Below are 21,552 nucleotides of genomic sequence, written 5' to 3'. Positions count from 1 at the left end.
CGAGTGTAAAGAGAAAAAAGAAGCGGGCCTAGGACTGAGCCCTGGGGAACTCCTGTGGCGAGGGGCCGAGGTGTCGATACCGAACCAGCCCAGGCAACCTGGAAGGAGTGACCAGAGAGGTAGGACTCAATCCAATCTGTGCCACAGATGCCCGTTGCTGAGAGGGCAGATAGGAGGATGGAGTGATCCACAGTGTCAAAGGCAGCAGAGAGATCTAGGAGAATGAGGACAGAGGAGAGGGAGGCTGCTGATGGGGGTCTAGCAGGTTGTTGTTAGAAAAGAAAGAAGAAAGTTGAGTAGAAGCGGCTCGTTCTATAGTTTTAGAAAGGAAAGGAAGAAGAGATACCGGGCGGTAGTTCTGGATGATGGAGGGATCCAGAGTAGGCTTTTTTAGCAGCGCAGTGATGTGGGCCCTCTTGGAGGATGCCGGAAAACAGCCGGAAGACAGGGAGGAGTTGACAAGGGAGGTGACAAATGGGAGAATGTCAGGTGTGATAGTTAGTAGAAGATAGTAGAAGAGAAGAGGGGATAGGGTCAAGGGCACAGGTTGTAGGGCGGTGGCAGAGCAGGAGTTGAGAAACATCAGAGTCTGTAAGGGGGGAGAAAGTGGAAAAGGAAGGGATGGGCCTAGAGGGGGGGGAAGGGCACAGTGAGGGGGGCGGTGGTTGTAAAGGATCTGCGGATGATTGTGACCTTCTCATCGAAGAAATCTGCAAAGTCATCAGCAGCGAAGGAGGACTGAGGAGGAGGAGGCGGTGCGTTGAGGAGAGAGGAGAAAATAGAGAAAAGTTTCCGGGGGTTAGAACCGGAGTTCTGAATTTGTGTTTGATAGTATTTTGCTTTGGCGGCAGTGACAGCGGAAGAGAATGCCGCCAGGAGAGACTGGTAAGTCGTGAGGTCTGAAGCGTCTCTGGATTTCCCCCACTTCCTCTCCGCTGCGCGGAGGCTGGCCCTGGAGGTACGGAGGGTGTCAGATATCCAAGGACTGGGAGGGAATGTGCGAGGTGGCTTTGAGACAGGCGGACAGAGAGAGTCAAAGGCGGAGGAGAGAGATGAAAGGAGGGTGGCAGATGCAGAGTTAGTGGGGAGTTTGAAGAAGGATTTGAGAGGGGGGAGTGAGGCGGTGACGGTGCTGGCAAAGGAAGAGGGTGAGAGGGAGCGGAGGTTACGGCGGGTTGAGGAAGTGTGGGTGGGAGGAGGGGGAGGAGGATGGGGAGGAAGAGGGAGAGAGAATGAGATGAAGTGGTGATCAGATGTATGCAGAGGGGTAACCGTGAAATCGGAGCATGAGCAGTTCCTCACAAAGACAAGGTCTAGGACATTGCCCGCCTTGTGGGTTGGAGGAGAGTGTTGCAGGGAGAGGCCGAAGGAGTGGATTAGCGGTAGGAAGGCAGCAGCCTGGGAGGCTTCTAGGTGGATGTTGAAGTCTCCAAGGAGAATCAGTGGGCTGCCATCCTCAGGGAAGGAGCTGAGAAGGGTGTCTAGCTCATCAAGGAAGTTTCCCAGGGGCCCTGGAGGACGGTAGATAACTGCAATGAAAAGGTTAGTAGGGTAGGATACTGCAACAGAATGGAATTCAAAAGTGGATATGGACAGGTCAGAGAGGGGGAGAACAGAGAATTTCCACGAGGGGGAAATTAAAAGACCAGTACCACCGCCACGGCCGGAAGGCCGGGGAGTGTGCGAGAAGGAGAAGGAGGATGAGAGGGCAGCGGGAGTGGCGGTGTTGTCAGGTGTGATCCAGGTCTCCGTGAGGGCAAGGAATTGTAGGGACTGGAGGGAGGCATACGCAGGGATGAAGTCAGCCTTCCGAGTGGCAGACTGGCAGTTCCATAGTCCCCCTGTGACAACAAAGTCCTCACAGGGGGTCAGCGGGGGGTAGCTGAGGTAGGAGGGGTTCCGACGCCGTGGAGGCCCACGTCGCAGGGGGGGTCTTCGAGGGAGAGAGCAGACTGGGATGGGGTGAAACATAACATCACAAACTGGGACGGAGCGTCGCTAGCGTCGCTAGCGTCGCTCTGACACACCTATTTAAATCGCCTACAATTGCTCACAAACAATATCAAATCAAAGCTAATCTACTGATAAATTCCACAGCTATTTAAGCTATTTAAGACAAATGTTCAAACACTCTACAGGTATGCAACCAGTAGAAGTGATTAACAGGTAATAGACAAGCAAACTGGCTCAAGCCCTAACCCTTGCTGTTCAAATGAAATTGAAAAATCAACGTTACCGCGTCTAGAGGAAAGTCCACAGCGATACTAAACACCTGGTCAGAATGATGATGGCATTTCTTATTTCTAAATTGTACAAACAAAGTGTCTATATATGTCATAGTGCATTTGAAGGTTTGATTTTCACCATCTGCGCTCACTCTTCATGGCTTTTACTGACATAGCATTTCTTAGTGGAGCTTTTTGCTGACCAGAAATTAATTTAGTCCTAACAGGTCCAATCATATCAATAATTTTACTAATTTTTTAATTTAAATGATCTAGAAGGCCTAAAAGAAAGGCCTCCATAAACAATAATAAGGAGTATTTTTCTTGATAAACCATTTTTTCATAGCTTCAGATCTAATATCAATATCAGGGATTATAAAAAGAAAACACAGCAGTGATCAGACAAAGCAACATAAGTTACAGTCACATTTGAAATATTCAAACCCGTTGAAATGACTAAATCTAAAGTATGGCCACGATTCTGAGTTGGCTCATGTTGAGACGATTCAAAAGTATTCAGTAGGGTAGAGAGGCACTATCGTTGGAATTATCCATGTGAATATAAAAATTTAAGTACACAATATTTAGGCGGCCTATATAAAGTTAACAGTAAAATTCAGGGAGTTCCTTCCAATATGGCAGAAAGATATTCAAAAGATGAGAAATCACCATTTGCTTATATTGAAGTACACTCTTGAATAAGGCAGCTACTCCGCCCCTTTCCTCTCAGCTATACTAACATCCATAAAACTGAAGTTGGGAGGTGCTGTTTCAATAAGAATTTGTGCACCTGCATATTTATCTAACCATGTCTCATTTAAATACATAATATCAAGTTGATGGGAAGTAATTAAATAGTTAATTAAGAATGACTTGTTCGCGAAAGATCTAACATTTAATATGGCTAGTTTAATTATAATTTTTTCCTGAACAGGCTTCAAGGCTCGCAGTTGTAGACAGGGTATTGAAACCAGATTAGAAAAGTTTACAGAGCAATTGGAAAAGGATGTATTTGTTCTACATCTAGCCCAAGTCATAACAGGGATTGGGAAGTGTAAAAACACATTGGTTACATATAATAGACTCAACTAAAAAAAGTTGGCCTGCTTTAAGATACCTGGGTACAAATTTAGCTGTCCCAGCCACAGGGCTAACCGCGCTGGGGTTAGTTCAGCGGGTGAGAGGGGTCAGGCTGCCAAGATGTGGCCTGAGTTGGATAGATAGATATTTGGAAAAATAATTAGTTAAAAGTGGGAGGAACATAAATAAAATAAGACTCTAATACAGCATGTCAAATAAAATAAAAAGAAACATATGTATCTAAAATGATGTTAAAATGTTTAAACTGTGCATGGCTCAGGCAGTAAGAGGGTTGCCGGTTCGATCCCCCGCCCAGGCTGTGTCGAAGTGTTCCTGAGCAAGACACCTAACCCCCAAATGCTCCTGACGAGATGGTCGGCGCCTTGCATGGCAGCCAATCGCCGTTGGTGTGTGAGTGTGTGTATGAATGGGTGAATGAGAAGCATCAATTGTACAGCGCCTTGGATCAAGGCGCTATATAAATGCCAACCATTTACCATTAAGTTGAGTCATACAGTTAAGTCGTACAGCTCACAGCTCTCACTCTCGCTTGGAAATCAAGAGGTCTGTGGTTAATACACATTGCCTCCTAATTAAATTCCCAGTGGCACATATTTTGTGCACACTGCTGCCCCCCTACTGTTGGAACCTTGCAAGTATTTCAGACCACTATGGATTGGAGTGCTCACAGTTGCCACATGGTGGTTATAAACTTATTTAGTCCATCTATCCATCCATCCATTATCACCCGCTTATCCGGAGTAGGGTCGCGGTTGTAGTAAGCTGAACTGGGTATTCCAGGCATCCCTCTCCCCAGCAACGCATTCCAGCTCCTACTGGGGGATCCCGAGGCGTTCCTAGGCCAGGAGAGATATATAATCTCTCCAGCGGGTTCTGGGTCTACCTCGGGGTCTCCGCCCAGTTGGACGAGCCCGGAAAAAGGCATCCTAATCAGATGCCCAAACCACCTCAATTGGCTCCTTTCGACGCGAAGGAGCAGCGGCTCTACTCCGAGCTCCCTCCGGATGTCCAAGCTCCTCACCCTATCTCTAAGGCTGAGCCCAGCCACCCTACAGAGGAAGCTCATTTCGGCCGCTTGTATACGCGATCTCGTTCTTTCGGTCACTACCCAAAGCTCGTGACCATAGGTGAGGTTTGGGACGTAGATCGACCGGTAAATCGAGAGCTTCGCCTTCTCGCTCAGCTCCCTCTTCACCACAACGGTCCGGTGCAACGCCCGCATTACTGCTGACGCTGCACCAATCTGCCTGTCTATCTCACGCTCCCTTCTACCCTCACTCGTGAACAAGACCCCAAGATACTTGAACTTTTCCGGCAGAGAACCATGGCATCGGACTTGGAGGTGCTGACTCTCATCCCGGCCGCTTCACACTCGACTGCAAACCACTCCAGTGCATTCTGAAGGTGAGGATGCGGACGCAGCTCTCACTTTGGTTATACAGGGACCGGATGGCTCGTAACAACGGCCCCGGTACCCCATACTCCCACAGTACCCCCCACAGGGCTCCCCGGCGGACACGGTTGAAAGCCTTCTCCAAGTCCACAAAGCACATGTGAACTGGATGGGCAAACTCCCATGACCCCGCCAGCAATCCTGCCAAGGTAAAGAGCTGGTCCACAACCAGGACGGAAGCCACATTGCTCCTCCTGAATCCGAGGTTTGACCATCGGTCAGAGCCTCCTTTCCAGTACCCTAGAGTAAGCTTTCCCGGGGAGGCTGAGGAGTGTGATACCCCGATAATTGGAGCATACCCTCTGGTCCCCCTTCTTGAAAATGGGGACCACCACCCTGGTCTGCCACTCTGCAGGTACTGTCCCCGACCTCCATGCGACACTGAAGAGGCGTGTCAGCCAAGACAGCCCAACAATGTCCAGAGCCTTCAGCATCTCAGGGCGAATCTCATCCACACCCGGCGACTTGCCGCAGAGGAGCTTTTTGACTACCTCAGCAACTTCCCCCAGGGATATAAGTGCAGATTGCCCCAAGTCTTCGGGCTCTGCCTCTTCCATAGAGGACGTGTTGTTTGGGTTCAGGAGCTCCTCGAAGTGCTCTTTCCACCGCCGGACAACATCCCCAGTCCGGGTCAGCAGTTCTCCTCCCCTGCTGAAAACAGCCTGAGACAAGCCCTGCTTTCCCTTTCTGAGTCGTCGGATGGTTTGCCAGAACTTCCTCGAGGCCAACCGAAAGTCCTTCTCCATCGCCTCCCCGAACTCCTCCCATACCCGGGTTTTTGCTTCAGCGACTGCCGAAGCCGCAGCCCTTCTGGCCACCCGGTACCTGTCTGCTGCTTCAGGGGACCACTGGGCCAGCCAAACCCAAAAGGCCTCCTTCTTCAGTTTGACCGCTTCCCTCACCGCTGGTGTCCACCAGCGGGTTCTTGGGCTGCCGCCCCGACAAGCACCGATGACCTTCTGGCCACAGCTCCTGCTTGCCGCCTCTGCAATGGAGGCTTTGAACATGGCCCACTCGGACTCGATGCGTGAGAAGTTCCTCCGGAGGTGGGAGTTGAAGACCTCATGGACGGGGGCCTCCGCCAGACATTCCCAGTTCATCCTCACTACACGTTTGGGTATACCGGGTCTGTCCAGCAGCCTCCCCGGCCACTTGATCCAACTCACCACCAGGTGGTGATCAGTTGACAGCTCTGCTCCTCTCTTCATCCGAGTGTCCAAGACATACGGCCGCAGATCTGATGATATGACCACAAAGTCGATCATTGATCTTTGGCCTAAGGTGCTCTGGTACCAAGTACACTTATGAGCTATCCTATGCTTGAACATGGTGTTTGTTATCGACAATCCATGACCAGCACTGAAGTCCAATAACAAGACACCACTCGAATTAAGATCGGGCAGGCCATTCCTCCCAATCACCCCCTTCCAGGTTTCTCCGTTATTGCCCACGTGAGCGTTGAAGTCGCCCAGCAGAACTATGGAGTCTCCGGGAGGCACCCTTTCCAGGATGCTGCCCAGTGACTCCAAGAAGGCCGGATACTCTGAACTGCCGTTTGGTGCATAAGCACCAACGGCAGTCAGAGCTTTCCCCCCAGCAATGCATAGTCGCAGAGAGGCGACCCTCTCGTTCCCCGGGTGGAACTCCAACACAGTGGCGCTCAGCCGGTGGCTTGTGAGTATCCCCACACCTGCCCGGCGCCTCTCACCCTGAGCAACTCCAGAAAATAACAGAGTCCAGCCCCTCTCCAGGAGTTTGGCTCCAGATCCAGTGCTGTGCGTGGAGGTGAGCCCAACTATATCTAGTTGGTACCGCTCCGCCTCACGCACTAGCTCCGGTTCCTTCCCCACCAGCGAGGTTACGGTCCGCGTCCCCAGAACTAGTCTGCGACGCCGAGGATCAGCACGCCCGGATCCCCGCCTTTGACTACTGCCCGTTGGGCAAAGCACCCGACTCCGATGCCGACCCCTGCAGGTGGTGAGCCCACAGGGCCCCGGTTTCCCTTTTCCGGGCGAGGTATCTTGATACTTGTGAGGCCGTGTCATGGAGTCTTTGAACTTATTCCAACTTATTTAGTAAAAACTAAAAATGCGAATTTGCTATTGCCTTGCAGATCTCCCAAGGAGGGAGCATCAAATCAAACACACAACCACTGTAGTACTCTGGATAAGTGGAAATATTATTTTACATATACAATTTAAAAATTAACTTCCAATAAAGTGGTAATAAACAAAATATAAATTAGATCTGTGCAAATTGAAACACTGCCTAAATCAAATAATAAAACAATAAACAGAAATAAATGTCATCTTTATCAAACGCCAGGCAATTTCAGCCACAAGTTAATGTCTAAAACTAGTTTTTAACATTAACAATGCGTGACATTCTTTGCTTGCCAACAATGTTCCTAACGTTTGCTAAATAAATGTAGTCAACAAATCGATAACCAAAACTTACCCCTCCTCTTTTCTCAAGTTGGATGTTGGGTTCTCGTAGGCTGAAACATCTGTATGTTTAGGTGGACAAAGAAGGCAACACATGTCTGTGGAAGACTGTTGTGCTCTGGATTGGGCAAATCACATATTCAGTAAAACTGCCTACCTTTTATGCACATTACATTTTGCGCCAATGTTTTGTTAGCTACTACCAGACAGTGAAGATGCCTGGTTGTTCAGCTTTTGGGTGAACTGCCCCTTTTAATATTGAATAATAATGAACAAGAAGTCAAATGGTTAGAGAACAGCCTGATGTAGCATATATACAGCAAGATTGTAGGCTACTAAACACTGGTTAGAAGTGAGTTGTTTTTTTTCTGTAAGTACTCACCTGTAAGCCATTAATTCATTTTTATATATCGTTTTTCTAATGAATTTTCTTCTCATGTCAAGCAACACTCCTGCGAGATAGAAAGCTAGATGGCTATGTTAACTGGAAATGATTGTATAGATAATGAATGGAGTTGACCTGGCTAGCTAGAGTGAGTAATATGGAATTGGAGATAAAAGTCACTCTACCAAAGTGATGGAAAAGCCAAAGTGTGGAGAAAGAAGGGATCTGCTCATGATCCGAAAACATACAAGCTCATCTGTGAAGCACGGTGGAGGAAGTGTCATGGCTTGGGCTTGCATGGCTGCTTCTGGAGTGGGCTCACACATCTTCACAAAAAAATAATGCAACAGTTTAGTGATGTCAATGGGTCGCAGGCTTGATGCAGTTATTGCATGGGATATGCTACCAAATATTAAGTGTTATTTACTGAACTCTCTGTTTCAATACTATTTCTCACCTACAAATGGGGTGGTCTAATACCAAAGGTGCTATGTTCTAAGTAGATTAACACATCTAGGTGTAAATGCCAGGAAATAAAAGCTCAAATGAATGTGTTAATTTTTAAAAAACAAAGAAATTGGCCTGTTCCAATACTTTTGGAGGGGACTGTATGTAATGTCTCTTGTCACCTTTTAAAAATATTGCAGTATTGTAAATACAATGCATCCGGAAAGTAAGCGCTTCACTTTTCCCACATTTTGTTATGTTACAGCCTTATTCCAAAATGGAATAAATTCATTTCTTTCTCAAAATTCTACACACAACACCCCATAATGACAACATGAAATAATTTTTTTGGGAGATTTTTGCAAATTTATTAAAAATAAAAAACTAAGAAATCACATGTACATAAGTATTCACAGCCTTTGCCATGAAGCTCAAAATTGAGCTCAGGTGCATCCTGTTTCCACTGATCTATATAAGGTCCCACAGTTGACAGTGCATGTCGGAGCACAAACCAAGCATGAAGTCAAAGGAATTGTCTTAGACCTCCGAGACAGGCACAAATCTGGGGAAGGGTACAGAAAAATTTCTGCTGCTTTAAAGGTCCCAATGAGCACAGTGGCCTCCATCATCCGTAAATGGAAGAAGTTCAGAACCACCAGGACTCTTCCTAGAGCTGGCCGCCCATCTAAACTGAGCAATCGGGGGAGAAGGGCCTTAGTCAGGGAGGTGACCAAGAACCCGATGGTCACTCTGTCAGAGCTCCAGCGTTCCTCTGTGGAGAGAGGAGAACCTTCCAGAAGGACAACCATCTCTGCAGCAATCCACCAATCAGGCCTGTATGGTAGAGTGGCCAGACGGAAGCCACTCCTTAGTAAATGGCACATGGCAGCCCACCTGGAGTTTGCCAAAAGGCACCTGAAGGACCATGAGAAACAAAATTCTCTGGTCTGATGAGACAACGATTGAACTCTTTGGCATGACTGCCAGGCGTCATGTTTGGAGGAAACCAGGCACCGCTCATCACCTGGCCAATACCACCCCTACAGTGAAGCATGGTGGTGGAAGCAGGATGTTTTTCAGCGGCAGGAACTGGGAGACTAGTCAGGATTGAGGGAAAGATGAATGCAGCAATGTACAGATGCATCCTAGATGAAAACCTTCTCCAGAACACTCTTGACCTCAGACTGGGGTGACGGTTCATCTTTCAGCAGGACAACGACCCTAAGCACACAGCCAAGATATCAAAGGAGCGGCTTCAGGACAACTCTGAGCGTCCTTGACTGGCCCAGCCAGAGCCCAGACTTGAATCCGATTGAACACGTTTCTGGTGGGTGTTGGACTCCGTCAAGGTTGCCCCTTGTCACCGGTCCTGTTTGTGGTATTCATGGACAGGATCTCAAGGCGCAGCCAAGGTGAGGAGAGTGTCCGTCCGGTTTGGTGACCTCAGAATCGCATCTCTGCTTTTTGCGGATGATGTGGTTCTGCTGGCTTCATCGGACCGTGACCTTCAGCACGCACTGGAGCGGTTTGCAGCCGAGTGTGAACCGGCCAGGATGAGAGTCAGCACCTCCAAGTCCGAGGCCATGGTCCTCTGCCGGAAAACGGTGGATTGCTCCCTCTGGGTTGGGAACGAGTCTTTGCCCCAAGTGAAGGAGTTCAAGTATCTCGGGGTCTTGTTCACAAGTGAGGGTAGAAGGGAGCGTGAGATCGACAGGTGGATCAGTGCAGCGTCAGCAGTAATGTGGGCGTTGCACCGGACTGTCGTGGTGAAGAGGGAGCTGAGCCCGAAGGCGAAGCTCTCGATTTACTGGTCCATCTACGTCCCAACCCTCACCTATGGTCCCGAGCTTTGGGTAGTGACCGAAAGAACGAGAACGCGTATACAAGCGGCCGAAATGAGCTTCCTCCGTAGGGTGGCCGGGCTCAGCCTTAGAGATAGGGTGAGGAGCTCGGACATCCGGAGGGAGCTTGGAGTAGAGCCGCTGCTCCTTCGCGTCGAAAGGAGCCAATTGAGGTGGTTTGGGCATCTGATCAGGATGCCTCCCGGGCGCCTCCCTTTGGAGGTTTTCCGGGCTCGTCCAACTGGGCGGAGACCCCGAGGGAGACCCAGAGCCCGCTGGAGAGATTATATATCGCTCCTGGCCAGGGAACGCCTCGGGATCCCCCAGGAGGAGCTAGAATGCGTTGCTGGGGAGAGGGACGCCTGGAATACCCGGCTTTGCCTACTGCCCCCGCGACCCGACTCCGGATAAGCGGGTGATGATGGATGGATGGATGGATGGATGGATGAACATCTCTGGAGAGATCTGAAAATGGCTGTGCACTGACGCTCCCCATCCAACCTGATGGAGCTTGAGAGGTGCTGCAAAGAGGAATGGGCGAAACTTCCCAGAAATAGGTGTGCCAAGCTTGTGGCATCATATTCAAAAATGATGGTGCTGTAATTGCTGCCAAAGGTGCATCAACAAAGTATTGAGCAAAGGCTGTGAATACTTATGTACATGTGATTTCTTCGTTTTTTATTTTTAATAAATTTGCGCTCCGACATGCGCTGTCAACTGTGGGACCTTATATAGACAGGTGTGTGCCTTTCCAAGCGCTGTGAATACTTTCCGGATGCACTGTACATGCTGTAATCCCATAGCCCACAGATCAATCAAAAGGATGCCTTTCCTCTGTGCATGTCCCTGTCTGACCCCCCCCTCCCCACTTCCCCAGGCCCTGACCACTGGCAGTATCCCTGGCTTTGTTGATGTGGTGATGAACCTGAACTCACCCGTTTTGTTGGAGGACAATCTCCTCTGGCAGGCTAAGGCAGCAGGAAAGCGGATAATCTTCTATGGAGATGACACTTGGGTCAGACTATTTCCGAAGCACTTCATGGAATATGATGGCACAACCTCGTTTTTTGTGTCGGACTACACAGAGGTAAGGGGTGGGGCTGTGCCAGGAGTGTCCAGTGGTGAAGGTGGTCTTGAATTGTTGGGGTTTTGACGAAAAGTGGGGAGAGGCAAGGCCCATAACCCTGCGTTGCTCCAGGGGAGGATTGTCTCCTGCGTAGTCTAATCAACTGTACGTCGCTCTGGATAAGAGCGTCTGCCAAATGCCATTAATTTAATGTAATGTATGTGTGATAACTTTTTACAAAACTTGGCACAGTGGTTGAAGGTTGTGTGAAGTTAGACACTTGGTGGTGGTATAGCACTCAAATTAAAATAGGTAGTTGGACCAATTTACCCATAGGGTGGCACTAACACTCACTGAGCACTTTATTTATACATCTACTTATTCATGTGATCAGGCAATTGTGTGGCAGCAGTGCATACAATCATGCAGATACGAGTGAGGAGCTTCAGTTAATGTTCATATCAACCATCAGAATGTGGAAGAAATGTGACTGTGACTGTGGGATAATTGTTGGAGCCAGACAGGGTGGTTAGGGTATCTGAGAAACTGCTGATCTCCTGGCACAACAGTCTCTAGAGTTTGCAGAGAATGGTGCAAAAACAAAAAACATCCAGTGAGCAGCACTTCTGCGGGCAGTAATTCCTTGTCAATGAGGGAGGTCCGGGTCAAAGCTGACAGGAAGGTGACAGTAACGCAAATAACCAGACATTACAACAGTGGTATGCAGAAGAGCATCTCTGAACACAACGCATTCAGACCTCTAAGTGGATAAGCACGGCAGCAGAAGACTTAATAAATCTAAAAAGTAATAATGACCTAATAGACTGTAGAGTTTTATATTGTTGGGAATATTCTCCTGTGGTGGAATTCAAATTGGAACCGGTGAAGTAACTCACTGATGACCACTTCTCAATTGAAAAGCTGTATTAACAGTGCGCAAAGGGAGATTCGCAAGGGCTGCTCCGACAAGCCTTTCATTTGAATCTCAACGTGTTGACCTAAAGTGAGGGTTTAAGTAGCCCGATTAGAGGGGGGGTGAATAGTTACGTTCATCTCCCTGAAGGGGGAGCTATAGGATAAGGTTAAGGCCAAAGAGGATGGATATTTGAAGGGTGTATCTTGATATTAACATCTGGTGGAAAGGTGAATTAGAAAAACAAAGGGGTTATATGAACCTTATGTGAATCACGTAAAGGCACCGGTATACGGTTGAAAGAATATAAAGCAATGTATGTGATTAGCAAACTGAAAGATGATATTTAACCTGTGAGCTGTATAACTCTATTCTTTTGATTATAATAAAGTATATCTGACTATAATCATATCTGAGAGAGGGTGAATTAATAAAGAAAGGGTCTTTTAGAGTGTTACGTCCCGAATTCTCTCGTCCGGTTTCCATGTGACGATCACAACGTCCTCCGGTCGGCGCATCCTTCAAGGTGTCTCCCCCGCAACAGTTGTTGATGCATCCATCTCCTTGCATCCTCCGGTCAGGTTTCCCAGCAACCACGATGCATCCTCACCTTCACCTGTATAGGGGAACACAATAACAAAACACAGCAGCGCGGGGCCAAAATACCAGGCAGTTCTAAGCATAACAATAACTTAATACACCAGGACATAACAAGAGGAATACAGTGAATACAGGAGATCATATAACAGCGTTGCGTCACACCACTTCACTTCGAGACTGGGCTGGAAGTTCCGTAGAACTTACCAGTTCTCCAGGACGTTCGAAAATACTTAAAGGAAAAGAGAGTTCATCTCTGAGACGTGGGGCACTGCTTGTGGGAACGTGAGGTCTGAGCTCGGCACGGGGTCCCGTGCTCACGACAATAGTCTAACTTACTTGGCCTAATAGTGCAATCATGATCCAACTTATTTAAAGTGTTGTTTCTGTCGTGTCTAGGAAACGACAGAGTCCAAATCTTCAATTTGTCGAAAAACATCTTCATGAGGGAAAAGACGACACCACGGCAGAAAGTTCTTCAGGAAAATCAGACTTTAGTAGCACACGTGCATAAAGCCGGAACAGTTCTCCAGAACTCCTCCTCAAACCTCATTCTGGCAAATCACCCACACTGTTCTTATCGTAACTCCTCCCAACGCTCCTCCCACAACGTCATTGGCAAATTGCCAACGGTCCTTATGCTCTGCCAACTCTGTACAAAGTTCAGGGCATTCTGCCAACTACGAACAAAGTTCAGGACTCCCCCTGTCCTCACTTCACCCCGCACCTGCTCTTGGCAAACTGCCAGACCTCATAAAGTTCTGGATGCCCCCCCTCTAACACACACTAAACATTTCATTAATATTCACTTCTAATATACTTTTCTAATATACAGACATACTAAACATTTGATTAATTATTCTCTTCCAAGGGAGTAAATGTACGTTTGATTCTTTGCATTCTTTGCTCTCATTTCAACAGTTTTCAGTGTGGTTTCTTGCGTTTTCATAAGCTCAGCTATAATTAATGTTCTAGGTTCATTTGATTTGATAACAAGCAGCGTTCATGGGATATAGTGATTATAAGTCACTTGCATATAGATACACTTTTGGCATAAAGAGTCCCGGAGAAATCAGCTGTAAAGTCATATCTCGCTCTGCCCATGTCCTTGACAGTTCGAGACGCCTCCCCCCCAGCTGGCTGGCTCACTGTGTAATTCTAGCACAATTTAGCAGTTAATCAGTTTGAAACTATACAGGGTACATATCATACTTTAATATGGATATGGATATATTAAACAGAGTTTTGGAGGAACCAGCCTGCTCACTAAGGTGGAGTCTGATTTTGACTTTTAGGAGGGAGATCTTTTGTTCTGTGAATTTTCCCCTACATTTCCTTTATATCTGATGTTGGCCAGAGCTAACTAACCTGCATTTTCCATGACTGTTTAACCATTTCTAAAATGAAGTAGAATTGTTGCCATTATAGAAAAATCCTTAGATCAGTAGCCTATCATATCCATTGGATATATGAGAATTCCCTGCTTTAAAATGACTCCATTAATCCTTCCACAACAAAGATTGCCCTATGCCGTATAAAATCAAATGCATTGGCAAAGTTTATGTTATTTGAAAATATAACCCTAATTGTATAGAAACCATTGGCATAAAATTAAAATTAGATGAGTCGACTATGTTGTCTGTACAAAATGTAAAAAAGAATTATTTACAGGATTCCAGGAGGATTCCCTGCTTTAAAATAGGCCAGACTTATTTTAAGGCCAATAAGTCTGTCACAGCAAATTACATCCGGCTGTTCGATACGTCACCCGGATCATTTTTGCAGCCCAGATCAAATTTGTTGTGACAGCGTCACCACGACGGTGTTAACATGTTACTGTATATCACACAAATGTTGGACATTAACGTGACCACGGGACTTTGAGGGCACAATCTAAGTTCTCAATAGCAGCAGATTGGGCACATTCATTGCCAATTAACTCTGTCAGCCAGAATCCATAGGGAAGAGGGATGAAAACACAAAGAATTATCATTTTAATGGATGCATTTAAAAAATGACATGCGATCGACCAGCATGCCTGGACGTAGTTGCAGACTGCTGGACATCTGTGAGCAGAATGTAACTTAATCAATGTAAATGTAGATCCTTCATTCGGCAATTAGTCTATAATTTGCCTTAACAACACAGCATAATAGTTGAATAAATTAAATGCTGAAAAAATCCTCCTACCAATTTTCAAGAAACTTTAATGTGTTAGATATTGCTCCTTAAAAGTTATTCAGATTGTCAGAACTCAAAAGTGATGGCTGCAGTAAGCCAATTAACCTGCATGTGGGTGTGGCTTTTTACATAAAAATACCAAATTGTTTGACATAGTGATGGTGTGTCTCTTGTTGGCTCCATGCCTAGGACAAGCAAAAATAATTAGCCAAATTTAATAACAGGGTGTCCCAACAGAGCTCAACATTTGTTTTTTAAATCATGACAAACCTGTTTTTAAGTTGACATTTCAAACCTCCTGCCCTGACTAAGCATATCAACCTGATACATTTTGATGTATATTTTTGGTCACCACCATCTTGAATTGGTGGCTATTTCAGATTTTCCTTGTTCATCATGTCACTTTTCTGACTTTCAACTGGTCTGGTTGATTGGCTTGCAAATTGGTATTAATCAAATTTGGTGCCAATTGGACACATCAGGTTATCGACAGTGCAAGCATTTTACTTGCATTTACTCCTAAAAAAGATGTGCAAGCTGTAAAATTAATTTAGGAGCACATGTGCGAATAACCATTTTGTATATACACAGCAGTTTTCTAACACCTTTAAAAGTAACTAACATTCCTTTTTCCCCCCATGGCGTGCGTAACCTAAATTAGCTCAAGTCGCCAGCCAAAGGAAACTTTCTGAGTGAAAGAGCAGACAAAGAAGATTATTGTGTTAAAATTAAAGTGATTATTTATTTCTCCAAAGAAGGAGAAAAGCTAAGAGGTAGGCAAACAACATTTTATGAAAAGGGTCTGTTCTAAAATCTAATAATGTTACGAATGCATGACCACAACAGCAAGAGATATAACGTAAGGCAGGCAGTGTTATATGGCTCTAGCTCTCCTCTTCTGATCTAGCTCTCCTCAGTTTGTTGACAGTATTCATTAGCTACATGCTTCATTTAGTGAAATCCAGTTAGGATGGCACACTCAGTGTCCAGAGTGTAAACAAGTTTATATATGTTCAGTTTGCAATTTATCTAAGATGGTTCAGTCAGCAAGGTATGGACTAGCTTTTGAAATCGCGTGCTGTCACAGGTTATTTAAAAAAATGATTCAGTCCATTGCCTGCCCCCCCCTCCCTCCCTCTCCATCCTTCTCTCTCCCTCTCCCTCTCTCTCCCTCTCTCAAACATGCACTGCCCCATGAAAATATCAATTAAATTTTTTGAGATCTTCAGATCTCACAAAAACACAGAAGGGAATCAAACATATCAGGCCTAAGCCCCAAATTAAGCGGCTCCCTAGTAGGAGAAAAACCCTCAAACAGTGCTAAGAAAAAACTCGGAAGAAATCTCAGGAGGAACCTGGCTACAGGGGCATGCCCATTGGCCGCTGGCCTATAACTTTGATGTACTAAACTAGTAGGTAAACTAGAAAGTTTAAATAATTCAGAAACTGTTGATGGATGACGAGGGGACGAATGTGGCAACGATGTGTGTTGCCACATTTTCATGCTCTGGTGAAACAGGAAGTGATGGAATGACACACTATTGTTTATGTTATGTGTTACATTAAATGTTATTTGGCTGAGCGACTTACGGCTGGTTAAACTAAGCAGGAGACAAGCTGCCGGCAATAAAAACATTGGTTATTATGCCACCCAGCACGAGCTTCAGATACATGGCTTGCGCGCAACCATTTCTCAGGGGAGGATTTACACCTCCCCTGTGAAATCACTATCCAGTCAAAATTTTGATAATACCAGAATCAAATTCCTGAATATGTCAAATGTGGCCTAAACTATGCTAGGGGTGCAGAATGATCGCTCTTCTGGTAAGCGTTTTCCTTTACCTGTTCGTTTGTCAAGGATCTTGCTCTGGAGGGCCAGTTTGCTGGCCGATTGCATAGTTCACAATTGGAAGAGTTCCAAGAACTACATGGTATGTCCTTTAAAGAGCCAGTGTGCAGTCTGAAATGTCTTTAAATGCTAGAAGTATTTGGAACTTGAGGCTGTTATTATTAGTGGGGGCTATGACGTGGTCGGGATTACGGAGACATGGCTTTGGGATGAAGATGGGGATGAATATAATCTAGTCGGGTGTACACTTATTAGGAAGGACAGATCCAGTAAGGGAGGTGGGGGTGTGGCTGTCTAAGAAAGGGAAAATCTTAATGTGCAAGAAATTCCAGAAATTAGCCAACTCATGCCTAGTGAGGATTGCCCATTGTTCCGATTAAGCTAATTGGGGAAAGATGAAATGTGAAAGGGCCAGCTCACAGTGGGCTGCAGATAAGGAGCAGGAACTGGGTGTGTGTGTGTGTGTGTGTGTGTGTGTGTGTGTGTGTGTGTGTGTGTGTGTGTGTGTGTGTGTGTGTGTGTGTGTGTGTGTGTGTGTGTGTGTGTGTGTGTGTGTGTGTGTGTGTGTGTGTGTGTGTGTGTGTGTGTGTGTGTCCATGGGCGTGGCCTACCAAACTTCACACTGGCACCTCATACTATTGAGATTCTAGATCTCATTCATGGTTCATTCACCTACAGCCACTATTTTGGGGATTCTGGAACAGCCCATACCAGAAACGTGTGGAAGTTAGAGTGCCACTGCTGTCTTCATATCTTGGTGTAATTACTGGCTGATCTAGTCTCTCCACGTAGTGATCACAAACATTTAATTAACTGCTATAGCTGTCACTCCCAAAAGTAGTCCTTAATATTCAATGTCACCATAATGCTCACTAGGAGAGGGTTAATGTCCCTAAAACCTTAAAAAGGGATGCGTTGTAAGTAATATACAAAAAAAGATATTCTAGATAATTAATATGCATGGGTCAGGGGAAGCAGGGATGTCCCGCTCCCGCTTCACCTAGATAAAATAGGGTCTTTTTTTTGTTTAGTTTTGAGTTGGAAGTGGGCAAGTCCTGCACCTTGGTCTGCCATTCTACATTTGGGTCCATCGTGACTGACGTTACAAATTGGAGAGCTGCAATTTATTAAGTTTCAAGTTTTTTGGCTAGCCCTTGTTTGACATGGGAATATTGTCAATTCAAGTGACTGACGTTAGCTTTGATTCAAAATTGACTGACAACTTGTCCACTTACAATAGGCAGTCCACAAACCAACGTTTGCATATCTGTTTGCAATCGTGCTTTAAAATTTGCAGAGCGGTCTCATGTCTAACTCTGTACCATTTAGAGTTCAGGTTTGCATTCGATCATTAATTGTAACAGACATTTCAAGTAGGGGTGCCCTAATTTTTGCTCCCCGCTCTAAGGCAGGATTACTTTATTTGCTTGAGCCAAATATGAAACCCATAAAAAAAAAAAAAAACTGTTCTCTTGTTTGCTTCCCCACCACACTGTTATCGGGGAGCGCCATCATGACACTGTATGCTGAGACGGAGCGCATAAGCTACGTGTCTTGTACAAAGTTTTTATGAAAATGGAAGGAATTGCCCTTGCATACACACAAAAACCATAATTTATTCATAAATATATATATATATATAATATAATATAAATTTTATTTAGACTGGTAAAATTCTTTTAATATGCCAATTGGTTATTATAATTATTAATTTCACATAAAAACGGCACATGATTCAACATTAAAATGGGTGACGTTTCATTCCGGCAATCCTGATTAATTAATGCAATACAGCATTAGGTTTCATTACTATTTACATTTACAGCTTTATTAGAAGATTTGAAGCATGGCGCATAATCACTTTGTTTAAGGCGTGTGACACCTCCTTCTGGCTCTCTGCAACAGGAAAACATAGCTATAGGCTATTCCTTTCACCCTCCGGTGGGACTCCAGATAACGACATCTCCTATGATTTTCCAATGCATTCCTCCTGCCCAATGTATACTCCCTCAGTGAATCCTGGAAGGCAGCAGCTTGTGGAAATATTAAACTAATCGTGATGGGTTTAGCAAACTAGCTAGCTCAGTAACATAAATACATTTCATAAAAATGCTCCAGGGCCTGTAGAATTTTTCATATTTAACAAGAAATAAAGAGCACCCACCAAAAAGGCATGGCATCTAGTCCTACATCAGTTTCACCCTTCTTCCCTCCATTGGAATTACATGGTACTGCATGTGGTGAAATTTATGTTGGAATTGATCCCAAGCATTTTTAAATATGGTGGGTCTTTATTTTTTTCATAATATGAAAAATTCTATAGGTACTGGAGCACTTGTTAATATAGTCATGATCATGAACCCCAGTACATACCAAGATATTTAAATAACAAGGTTTATACAGTTTAATGCATTTTAAATTGTGATAAAACTGGTTTAAGCAGAGGCTGGTATGGTATGTGTATGTTTCGACTATCTCTTTAAAAAGCCGATCACACATACATTTGCATACGGATTTCTGAAAATATTGATAAATGAGGCCCAATGTGCGGTGCAACCCCTTGCGCCAGATGATGCAGTTAGTTGTGACTTGTTGGGGAAATTTCAAATACATTTGATATTATCGGCGACAATCCATACCGATCGTGAATGTAGTTCTTAATCTCTTCATCATCATTCGCTCTACTTTCCACTGTCCTGCTTCCTCTTTTCCTATTGTTCTTAAATCCTTTTCATTTTAACAGCCACATTGTAATTCAACCAAACCAGTAAATGATATAGGGCCCCGTCTAGGGGGATTTCCGAAGTAGGCTACACACTACACCGGCCAATGGATGTTTCATTGGGGCTCCCAAATTTGGCCTTGGCGTAGGACTATGTGATCAGCCTTAGCAGGATCCCTTTAAGGGCCCCTTCAAAGCTTGGGGCTCCAGGAAATTGCCTGCCTTGCCTGTGCTACCTCTGACCTACCTCAGGGTTTTAGCAGATTAAAATACCTTTCCAAAGGGGTATGGGCAATTCCAGTGTTATGGATATGACATGTAACAAAATAACAAAATCCCTCATATACACTACACTTCTTTCATCATCACTGTTAATGCACATTCTCATAATATTGAAAGTCAGAAAAAATATCACATAACTGACACTTTTCACATTTAGAAAACAATCAAAATAGTTTTTAGTATTTTAAAGATTGCTGCAAAATAGCATTGATTCCAATAATAATGGGGCTAATAATTTGTAAAATATCTTGCCAATTTCATTTTTTAATTTCAGAATGACCACAAAATCGATGATGCTTGGGACATCATTAAGCGGTAATCACAAAGTGACTAGTAGGCTCAGGAATAATTTTCATCATTGTAAGTCCCCAAACTCCTTTACAACAGATCAGAAACACTCCAGGAAGGGGGCAATACATAATGCCGTTATGCCTATATAATGCCGTTCAAGACATTATATAGGCATGTGCATGGTTTCACAGTACAACAATCATGAAGTGGCTGGATGACTCAAGTCACAAATATTGAATATTTCGGAAAAAAAAATGTTTTGACTTCATTGCTAGCTTTAAAGCACTAACTTGTGTAGCTTTAGCAATCTTAGCATTATATAAAATGCTGTGATCGCGAGAAAAGGCCATTCAGCCCAGCAATGCTCACCTTTTCCTACTTACTGCTTAGTTTGCCTAAAAGCTAAATAGAATCTAACACCGTATCTTGAAAACCCCCTGTGTTTCTGGCTCCAGTACAATACATTCCACACATAGACCACTCGCTGTGTGAAAAAATACTTCCTAAAATCTGTTTTGTGCCCTCTCGTTCTGCTAACTGATCTCACCCTGAAGAATCACAAATGAGGAAGAGCAGTGGCCCCAGCACCGATCCATGTGGGACTCCACTTCCCACAATACCCTGCTCGGATAAGGCCCCTGTTACTACTTGTGTCCTTTCCTGTAGCCAATTTGGAAGCCATTTTGAAATGGTTCATATAATTCCTACCGTCCTCATTTTGATAATGAGTTGGTCATGTGGTACCTTCTCAAATGCTAGATTTACAATACCATAAGCCCTGCTGTCATGAAAACACTTGGTAGCTTCCTCAAAGAATGCCAAAAGGTTACGATAACCATGCTGGCTGTCCCTTTGAATGTTATTAATTTCAAGAAATAATTCTAGTTTGTCTCGGATAGATTATCCGAGACATAGATCGGACAGTATTTTAGTTAGACTGACAGGCCTGACAGTTCCTAGATTAGTATGGTCCCCTTTCTTATACAACTCTCCTTTCAGGTATTGAAACAACAAGGCCAATTCCTTTGTTTTTGCAATTCATTGAATACATTTGGGGTTGAGATAAAAAGATTCAGAAGTTCAGAATTTCAGCTTTTATTTCCTGGTATTTACACCTAGATGTGTTAAACAGCTTAGAACATAGAACCTTTGGTATGAGGAGGTGAAATACATGCTCACTTGGGTTTAAGTCTAAAACCTTCCACTTTTTCTCCCTAATGAAGTCCTTTATTGTGTTGGCAGTGGGTTTTTGGTCATTGTCTTACTGCATGATGAAGTTCCTCCTAATTAGTTTGGATTCATTTCTCCGTAAGTTGGCAGACAGAATGTTTTTGTAGACTTCTGAATTCATCCTGCTGCTACTGTCATGAGTTACTCATTAATAAATATTAGTGAGCCCACTCCAGAAGCAGCCATGCCAAGCCCAAGCAATGACACCATGCTTCAAAGATGAGGTTGTATGTTTTGGATCATGAGCAGATCCCTTCTTTCTCCACACTTTGGCCTTTCTTTGCAAATTGTAATCACGCCTTCCAATTCTTACTACTGATGAGTGGTTTGAATCTTGTGGTATAGCCTTTGTATCTGCTCTCTAAGTCTTCTTTGAACGGTTGATTGAGATGCCTTCAACCCTGCCCTGTGGAGTTTGTTTGTGATGACACTGACTGATTTTCTGTGGTTTCTCTTCACGGCTCTCACAATGTTTCTGTCATCAATTGCTGTTGGTTTCCCTGGTTGACCTGTTTGATGTCTGTT

At 44.8% G+C, this 21,552-nt stretch overlaps 1 protein-coding gene across 4 annotated transcripts in view; it reads left to right on the top strand.

Moving 5' to 3' along the window:
• Window positions 1-21,552, top strand: part of pigg (phosphatidylinositol glycan anchor biosynthesis class G (EMM blood group)) — a 142,674-nt gene that overhangs the window by 12,205 nt on the left and 108,917 nt on the right. For 3 of the 4 annotated variants that reach the window (XM_061252010.1, XM_061252012.1, XM_061252014.1), the window contains exon 3: window positions 10,774-10,983. The exons of the other annotated variant lie outside the window; for it this stretch is intronic. In XM_061252010.1, coding sequence (XP_061107994.1) covers window positions 10,774-10,983 — 210 coding nt within the window. The remainder of the gene's footprint in view (window positions 1-10,773; window positions 10,984-21,552) is intronic. 4 annotated transcript variants of the gene reach the window in all.

This window comes from Conger conger, chromosome 8, assembly GCF_963514075.1.
Source record: "Conger conger chromosome 8, fConCon1.1, whole genome shotgun sequence".
Lineage (NCBI taxonomy): Eukaryota > Metazoa > Chordata > Actinopteri > Anguilliformes > Congridae > Conger > Conger conger.
Note: the sequence above shows the minus strand (reverse complement) of the source record. Positions and strands in the feature narration are given on the sequence as shown.